The sequence below is a fragment of the Phasianus colchicus genome, chromosome 29 (assembly GCF_987193195.1).
Source record: "Phasianus colchicus chromosome 29, bPhaCol1.hap1.1, whole genome shotgun sequence".
NCBI lineage: Eukaryota > Metazoa > Chordata > Aves > Galliformes > Phasianidae > Phasianus > Phasianus colchicus.
This window is the reverse complement of record NC_143464.1, coordinates 2506389-2515652: the sequence shown is the minus strand read 5'-3', so window position 1 is coordinate 2515652 and position 9264 is coordinate 2506389. Positions and strand designations below refer to the sequence as shown.

At 47.8% G+C, this 9264-nt stretch overlaps 1 protein-coding gene across 1 annotated transcript; it reads right to left on the bottom strand.

Moving 5' to 3' along the window:
* Positions 1 to 7626: 7626 nt before the first annotated feature.
* Positions 7627 to 8559, bottom strand: LOC149914587 (olfactory receptor 14J1-like). The gene has a single exon (XM_090126440.1). It carries the CDS (start codon positions 8557 to 8559, stop codon positions 7627 to 7629), a length of 933 nt encoding a protein of 310 aa, XP_089982566.1.
* Positions 8560 to 9264: the final 705 nt, after the last annotated feature.

Genomic DNA, 9264 nt, shown 5'->3' with positions numbered 1-9264 from the left:
TATGTGAAGTCTGAGCAGGCTGTGAGCTCACGGAAGGAACACTGCTCACAGCCATAGACACGGTAAGTCTCTGGCTGCAGGCAGTGCTGCTGCTTTTACTGGAGGGATCACTAAATCAGGGACTTCCCATTGCAGATCAGGATGCAGGGAGTCTGTGTTTCTTTATTATGAAAATGACTTGTTCCATATGAGGGCTTCCCCCCTCAGGGCAGGGGCCTTCAGCTGCCACAGCTTCTGCCTGGGCAGGGGACTCACAGATTCACTGCATGCCAGAATGTTTCTAAGGACACTGTGCAAGAGGAGAGACAAGGCAGGGGAAGGGAAAGGACTGGAGGCAGAAATCTAGATGGGGCTGTTCACTTAGAACACATCCCTGAGACTCCTGATTCACACTATTCTCACTCATTCTGTGAACAGTCACACAATGTGCATTCAGCCTCTCCTCTCTTGAAGGATAGAACAAAATTACAATACTGTCGTATTCTCCAGACATGAATAATGAAATTAACCTGCAGTCGGGCAGCTTTCTCTAACAGAAATGTAATGGCACATAGGATGGGACTGGGTGCTTTAAAAGCAGTTGGGTTAAAGACAGGGAAAGAGATGAAAATATGCAGGGAGATGGGAAAAGATTAAAAAATGAGAAAAATATATAAGCGGCATACTCGTCTTCTGCTTATGGAATGCTAAACTTCATGAAATTAAATTGAAGTTATGGAGTTAAATGAACATTGTGCAGAGAGAAAGAAAAAAAAAAAAAAATAGCAGAAGGAGTGCCTCTGAGAATGATCTTGACATTATCTTCTGCACTCTGCACAGGACTCCCTGCCCAGGAACTGCAGATGCCCAACAGCAGCTCCATCAGCGAGTTCCTCCTGCTGGCGTTGGCAGACACGCGGCAGCTGCAGCTCCTGCACTTCTGGCTCTTGCTGGGCATCTACCTGGCTGCCCTCCTGGGCAACGGCCTCATCAGCACAGCCGTAGCCTGCCACCACCGCCTGCACACCCCCATGTACTTCTTCCTCCTCAACCTCGCCCTCCTCGACCTGGGCTGCATCTCCACCACTCTCCCCAAAGCCATGGCCAATGCCCTCTGGGGCACCAGGCACATCTCCTATGCTGGATGTGCTGCACAGGTCTTTTTTTTGTTGTTTTTGTTTTCCGCAGAGTATTTCATTCTCACCATCATGTCCTATGACCGCTACGTTGCCATCTGCAAGCCCCTGCACTACGGGACCTTGATGGACAGCAGAGCTTGTGCCACCATGGCAGCAGCTGCCTGGGGTGCTGGGGCTCTCCATGCTCTGCTGCACACTGCCAATACATTTTCAATGCCACTCTGCCAAGGCAATGCCATCAATCAGTTCTTCTGTGAAATCCCCCAGATTCTCAAGCTCTCCTGCTCCGAATTAGACTACCTCAGGGAAATTGGTTTTATTTTGTTCAGTGTTCTTGCCGTATTTGTGTGTTTTGTTTTCATTGTTGTGTCCTATGTGCAGATCTTCAGGGCTGTGCTGAGGATGCCCTCTGAGCAGGGACGGCACAAAACCTTCTCCACGTGCCTCCCTCACCTGGTCGTGGTCTCCCTGTTTCTCAGCACTGGCATGGTTGCCTACCTGAAGCTCCCCTCCATCTCCTCCCCATCCCTGGACCTGGTGGTGTCATTTCTGTACTCATTGCTGCCTCCAGCAGTGAACCCCCTCATTTACAGCATGAGGAACCAGGAGCTCAAGGATGCGGTGAGGAAAATGATGCCCTGGTCACATTTCAGCAGGCATAATCTTCACATGTCTCAACAAGTGACTCAGTCTGTACAATAACAAACTTATGTTCCTTACTGATTATAATATTTATTTATGTTTATCACTTCTTTTTTCTTTGCTGTTCATATTTATATGTGTGTGTGTGTAATTATCATTAGTGGTTATCATGGTCCTACACATATGTTTGGCTTCCTTCTACTTGTACTGAGGCATCACCGTGCTCTCTTTCTCCTGGAGCCCATAGGAACTCTGGCTCAGTGCTGACTTTCTCACAGCCTCCATGTTCCACCTCTGTGTCTGCAGGCAAATTAGATGCCAGCGGGCACTGTGGAGCTGATATAGGCTTGATTAGCAAATGGGATCAATGTATTAGCCGGTTGAACAATATATTACTTTAGCAGAAGGAATCAGTGTGTGCTCGTGGTAAAACTTCTGTGTTTAGCTTTGACTGGTGTGTGAACAGCCCTGTTTTTATCAATGATCCTGTTTCACAGAAGCTCTGAAATCACTTTTTTGCCTCCACCAGGTGCAAGGACTTGTTCTTGGGTTTGATATAACTGTTTGCACTTACACCAGACCAAGATAGAAAGTTGTTGATTGTGGCAAAACAAGCAATGGAAGTTTGCCAAATTGGGGGGAAAGAGCTAAAAGGTGAGCCAGGGTGCACCATGATGAAGAGGAAGATGAACTAAAGGGGAGGAAGTAGGTGCTGTGAGAAGGAGGACATGTGGTGTCAGGGGCTGTGCTGGGGGCCCATCTCTGTACCACTGCACGCATGCTGCCCCACACAGTGCCTGCACTGAGCTGCCAGGGGCTGCCTGTGGGGCGGTGGGGCCGGGCTGTCCTGCAGAGGGGAAGGCACACGGAGCCTCATGCTGCGGGGCTGGGACCTCAAAATCAGCCTGGAACTCAGCGCCCAGCTGCGCTGTGCTCACCTTGCCTGGCTCCCAGGTGCCCCCTGTGCTGCTCTGTCACTGCCCCTCTACAGGACAGGGGAGAGAACACATCTCAGTAATTCCTGGGTTGAGGCACAAAGTGTTTTATTCTTTCTTTGCTTAAAACCCAAAGACAACAAACTGTGTGTGTCAATGGCTACATATCAATGCAGGGTTTTTTGTTGTTGTTGTTTGTTTGTTTTTTTTCTGCACACTTGGGATCAGCTATTGAATTCTGCGTCCCTTTCACGTTAATATATTATTTGAAACTGCACCTAACCCACAACACATTTTACTGATATTCTATATAATATAAATTATTTCCAACACATACATCTGCTCACTGTTAGTTAGGATTTCACATCCTCTTCTTCCTTACCTATTTACTCTAATCCAAGTGATATGCCATGTTTCTATTTAATCTTTATTGTCTCATGTCCTGACTTTTTTTCCCTAATATTTAATAATAACTTCCCAAATTACCCCTGTGTACAAGTTGTTATTTCTGTTCTTGTTGTCAGACCCAGTCATTGTGTCACTGCAGCTCTGGTAATGATTCCTTTGCTGAACTCCAGACCATTCCAATAACAGCTCTCTGGGTACTGAAGGGAAGGTTGCTAAGTTACAGAAACACACTTATCTACCAGGTGCCACTTGTAAGCAAAGAATCAATCTAATAAACAATTTCTTCGTGTGTGCTGTAAAAAGATGTGTTTACTATAACACAGCCTTAGTCGTAGGATCTACAATGCTTTCTTTAGCTCAATATTACAAGGATCTAAAAGAGAAATCAGTATTTTCCCCACAGTTCAATACATGTCCTGGTTCTTTATGGTCAGAATGATAATGTGGATGCTTTGTCAGTACATCAGTTACACAGAGTGGTACAGAAATCTCCCTGGACTTTTGGAAGTCCTTTGGCATGGTCCCACATCACTTCCTTATCTCTGTGGAGAGATGTGTGAGATGGATTTGAAGGGCAGAGTGTTCATTGGATAAGAAATTGGTTGGAAGGTCGCAGCCAAAGGACTGTGGTAAATGGCTCTCTGGGAAATCGGCTCCACCAGGTGGAGGCTGATCACAAGTTATGTCCACAGGGGTCAGCCTTGGGACCAGAGCTGTTCAACGTCTATCAGAGGCATGGATGATGAGACAGAGAGCACCCTCAGCAAGTGTGCTGATGTCACCAAGCTGTGTGGTGCAGTTGGCATGACAGAATGAAGGGGTGCCATCCAGAGGGACCTGGCCAGGCTTGAAAAGTGGGCCCAAAGAAACAGCATGAGGTTCAACAAGATCAAATGCCAGTTTTTGCACTTGTGTCGGGACAATCCCAGGCATGAGGGTTGAATTCCTAGAGAGCAGCCCTGAGGGGAAGGACTTCAAGATGGTAGATGAAAACCTTAACAGGAGCCAGCAGTGTGTGCTTGCAGCCTGAGAGGCCAACTGCACCCTGGGCTGCATCAACAGAGAGGTGGTCATCAGAGCAAGGGAGGGCACTGTCCTCCTCTACTCAGCCCTCAGAAGGCCCCATCTGGAGCATGATGTAAAGCTTTTAGAGAAGGTCCAGAGGAAAGCCACGAGGGTGATCAGAGGGCTGGAGGACCTCTCCTGGAAAGACAGGCTGAGGGAGATGGGAGAAGAAACAGCCTGGAGGAGAACACATTGCAGCCTTCCAGTACTCACCGAGAGCTCAGAAAGAAGAGGGAAATCAACTTTTAACATGGGCAGATATCACAAGGTACAAATGTTTTAAATTACAAGAGTTGAGATTTAGATTAGAGACTGGGAGGATCTTTTCAGAGAGAGGGTGGTGAGGTCCTGGCTGTTGTGGTGTTGTGATTTTTTTTTATGTCAGTATTCCACACCGAAACATCATGTGAAGCAGTGGGAGTTAAAGAGTTAGCGTTCTGGTTCCACTTGCTGCGTTTTATGGGCATTTTGAGCATTCTGATGGGAGGGGAGGGGCAGAATTCCCTGGAGCACATGGTGTGAAGAGGAAGATAGGTGGAGATCTGGACCGCACCACAGTGGCTCTCCCTCAGGCCCCACTCAGTTTGCAGCAGAGAAGGGCATGTGCTTCCCTTGTACTGTCGTGGGGACTCACACTTTGGGCACGCTTTGGTTCAGTAGGATTTAGTAAATTACCATTCCTCCTCAGATCGTTGCTGTTGTGATCCATTTGTTAAACCCATCTACTAGCTCTCGGCCCTTCCACCTCTCCCAGAGTGCGTGGCCTCCCTGGGGCCTCCCTGCACCACCAGCATCACCAGAAAAGTCCCAGGTCTGGTTCGCTCCTCTGATTACTACCCATTCTTGATAGTTCAGGTAAGCAGTGATGAAATTGTTCAGGGAAGCCTGCGACCGATTCAAAAGGATTTCAGGGGTTAGGGCGAATGGCTGAGAGAGTGGCTTCACAAGTGGTATTTTTCTCTCTCCTTCTTCTGGGGTGGTGAGGGATGCAGAGCAGTCTAGGAAATGGCAGGCTTTGAATAAGTGGCAGAAAGGTTGGTGCCTCCACAGAACTATGGGTTCTTTGCCCATGGGGAGGACGGAAGAGAAAACTGGATGTGAATTGAGAGCATATCTAAAGAAATGTGTGTGTAAAAACCAGAGTGAAGTATGGGTAAAGCACGTAGAGAAGTGTGAATAAAGCTGGACTAAAGTGTGAATAAACTTGAAGTGTGAGAAAGACCAGGAGCAAAGTGTGGGTAGACCAGGAGTAGAGCGTGAGTACACCCGGAGCAGGGTGTCAGTAAAAATTGGAGAAAAGTTTGAGTAAACCCAGAGTGAAGTGTGAGTAAACTTGAAGAAATGTTTCAGTAAACGCTGAGGAAAGTGTGAGTAAAACACACACACACACAAAATGTGAATAAACTCAGAGTAATGTGTGAGAGAACTTGGAGTAAAGAGTGAGGTGGGCATTTCAAGGATCCCTGCATTACATTTGTGATACTGTTGTGTGGGGAGGTGCAGCAGAAGTCATCTTCACAAAAGGAGAGCGAATAATCCAAATTCTTCCGCAAGCTGGTTTTGCTATTAAGCGAGGCAAAGTGAATGGACCTGCCCAGGAGATTCAGTTCCTAGGTATAAAGTGGCAAGATGGGCGTCATCACATTCCAGCAGATGTGACCAACAACATCACTGCTATGTCTCCACCCACTAGCAAGAGAGAGACACAGTCTTTTCTGGGTGTAGTGGGCTTTTGGAGACTGCATGTTCCAAACTATGGCCTTATTGTGCACTTCCTTCATCAGGTGACGCGGATGAAAAATGACTTCACATTTCAAAAGCAGCAGGCTTTTGAACAGATTAAAGAGGACATAGCCCGTGCCATGGCCCTAGGGCCAGTATGGCTGGGACAGGATGTAAAGAACATCCTGTACACTGCTGCTGGAGAGAAAGGTCCCACTTGGAGTTTGTGGTAAAGATCCTCAGGAGAGACCCGAGGATGATGCCTGGGATTTTGGAGGCGAGTATAAAGAGGGTCCAAAGAGTGCTACACTGCAACTGAGAAGGAGATCTTAGCTGCATATGAGGGGATTCGGGCTGCTTCTGAAGTGGTCGGTACTGAAACACAGCTCCTCTGGCACCTCGACTGCCAGTGCTGAACTGGATGTTTAAACGAAAGGTTCCCTCCACCCATCATGCAACTGATGCCACTTGGAGTAAGTGGGTTGCACTGATTACACAACGAGCGCGGATGGGGAACCTCAGCTGATTTGCAACCCCTGGTTGGATAACAGTGAAACTGACACTCAGTGTCCAGACACAGTCATCAGTTTAATGCGAATCTGTGCACTACAGTTATCTGTAAGGTACTGGCACTTCTACACTTATTTCCATGTGCAGCTACACCTTGTGATGTTATAAGAAACCAAAGTAAGCCTTGTGTTACTTGACAACTTTGTGAGAGGAAAAGAAAGAAAAGGGAGTGACAGAGTTGGGGGTGGGGGAGGGGTGGGGGGGGAGGACAGAGAAAGAGATCACAGGTCCTGGTTCCAGCTTTGATCCAGCAGAGAGAGGTGGGGGGTCCTTGACTTGTAAGCGTGCTTGTCTCATAGTTTTGAAGCGTGAAAGACTCCAAACAGGACCTCAAGGATCTCTCTGGCATCCTTCTGTGGCTCCTAGGTTTATGGTGTGCCATCCAGGGCTGTGAGTGAGGTGGCAATAAACAAGCCCAACAAAAACAAGTTTGCAGTCAGAACATCCTACAGCACAATGGGAACGTTTTGGGCAGAGCAAGGCTGTCTTATTTTTCACAGGATTCCCTCCTCCCCAAGTGTCCAGCCTTCAGTCTGTTGACATGGCAATGCTCTTCCAAGCTGTTAAAACAACTCCAGGCACACCGCAGGCAAAGTGTCCTTTTTTTGTTGGTCTGCTACGTAATGCAGGACCTGAGGGCTGACACAAGTGCAAGGAGAAAGGAGAACAGCGTGCAAAGGTGGTGCAAAGAGAGCAGCACTGAAAAGAGCACGTCCTGCTGCTGCCCATGGCCGTGGCTCCAGGGAAGCAGCAGCACAACTCCAAGGCAGCAGAGAGGGAGCGCCCAGCGGGCGGTGAGGGGCAGCCCCACAGACACCAGGGCTGCTGCCACGTGTGGCATTGGGCTCTTGGTTCCTGCAGCCCTCTGTGTGCAGGGCTGCTCTCTGAGATACAGATGATAGTCTAATTTCATTCTTATTATTATTATTATTTTTAATCTACTCAAACAGCCAAGTGCTTGAAGAATAGTAAAGATTTCAGGAGTAAGAAAAAAAAACAAATGTACATGGGAAATATCAATTAATAATATTATTTAAGTGGAGTAAAAACTATTGCAAGAATTAAAAAAATTAAAACAAAAAAAAAATAAAAAAGAAATATTACATGATGCCACTCCCAGCTTTTCTTGAGTTTGTGGTAATCATGTGAAGATGATGAAGATATAATTAATGCTGAAAAAACATACATAGAAATAGTTTCTTGAGGACATCCTTGAGCTCCCGGTTCCTCATGCTGTAGATGAGGGGGTTCACTACAGGAGGTACCACTGTGTATAACAGTGCCAGCACCAGGTCCAGAAATGGGGAAGAAAGTGATGGGGGTTTCAGGTAGGCGAATGTGGCAGTGCTGACAAAGAGGGAGACCACGGCCAGGTGAGGGAGGCACGTGGAGAAGGCTTTGTGCCGTCCCTGCTCAGAGGGCATCCTCAGCACAGCCCTGAAGATCTGCACATAGGACACAACAATGAATACAAAGCACCCAGATGCTAAAGATATACTAAGAAGCAGAAGTGAATTTTCTTTGAGGTAGGACCGGGAACAGGAGAGCTTGAGGATGTGGGGGATTTCACAGAAGAACTGATTGATGGCATTGCCTTGGCAGAGAGGCAGGGAAAATGTATTGGCAGTGTGCAGCAGGGAATAGAGAACCCCAGTGCCCCAGGCAGCTGCTGCCATGGTGGCACAAGCTCTGCTGTCCATCAAGGTCCCGTAGTGCAGGGGCTTGCAGATGGCAACGTAGCGGTCATAGGACATGATGGTGAGAATGCAATACTCTGCGGAAAACAAAAACAAAAAGAAAAAGACTTGTGCAGCACATCCAGCGTAGGAGATGTGCCTGGTGTCGCAGAGGGCATTGGCCATGGCTTTGGGGAGAGTGGTGGAGATGCAGCCCAGGTCGAGGAGGGCGAGGTTGAGGAGGAAGAAGTACATGGGGGTGTGCAGGCGGTGGTGGCAGGCTACGGCTGTGCTGATGAGGCCGTTGCCCAGGAGGGCAGCCAGGTAGATGCCCAGCAAGAGCCAGAAGTGCAGGAGCTGCAGCTGCCGCGTGTCTGCCAACGCCAGCAGGAGGAACTCGCTGATGGAGCTGCTGTTGGGCATCTGCAGTTCCTGGGCATGGAGTCCTGTGCAGAGTGCAGAAGGTAATGGTGAGTCAAGATCATTCACACAGACACAGACGCTATAAAATTATTTTCTTTCTCTATGGAAAATGTTCATTTAGCTCTTTAACTTGAATTTATTTTCATGAGCTTCACCATTTCTTAAGAAGGAGAAGTTTAAGGAGCTCTAATTTTCCTCTCGTTTCCTAATCCTATTTCAGCCTCCTGGATATTTTCCATCTTTGAGCAATTTCCATGTCTCATATCTTTATCCTGTCTGCTCTTGGAGTGCCCATATCTACCTCTGTGCTCTTAAACTTCTGTTAGAGAAAGCTGCCTGTCTGCAGGATAAGTGCATTATTCATCTCTGTGGGAAACAATGACAATTTCAGCTGGTGCTGTCCTTTGGAAGACGAGAGTTTGAAAGCACTTTAGGAGATTGTTTGCATAACAGCAGACTGAGAAACGTGCAGTTCAGGATTCTCAGAGATGTGTTCATATTTCACAGTTCCTTTTAGATTTCTGCCTACGACTTTTTCCTCGTCCCTAAGAACAAGAAATGAAAAATCCCTGCCTTGTCACTCCACTCGCAAAGTGCTCTTAGAAACACTCTGGGGTGCAGTGTATCTGCGATCCCCCAGCCCCAGGCAGCAGCTGTGGCAGCAGAAGGCCCCTGCCCTGCCCTGCCCTGCTGGGGGGCTCCTTC

Coding starts and splice junctions, on each gene's coding strand:
- LOC149914587 (XM_090126440.1), bottom strand. CDS start 8,559: ATGCCCAACAGCAGCTCCATCAGCGAGTTCCTCCTGCTGGCGTTGGCA.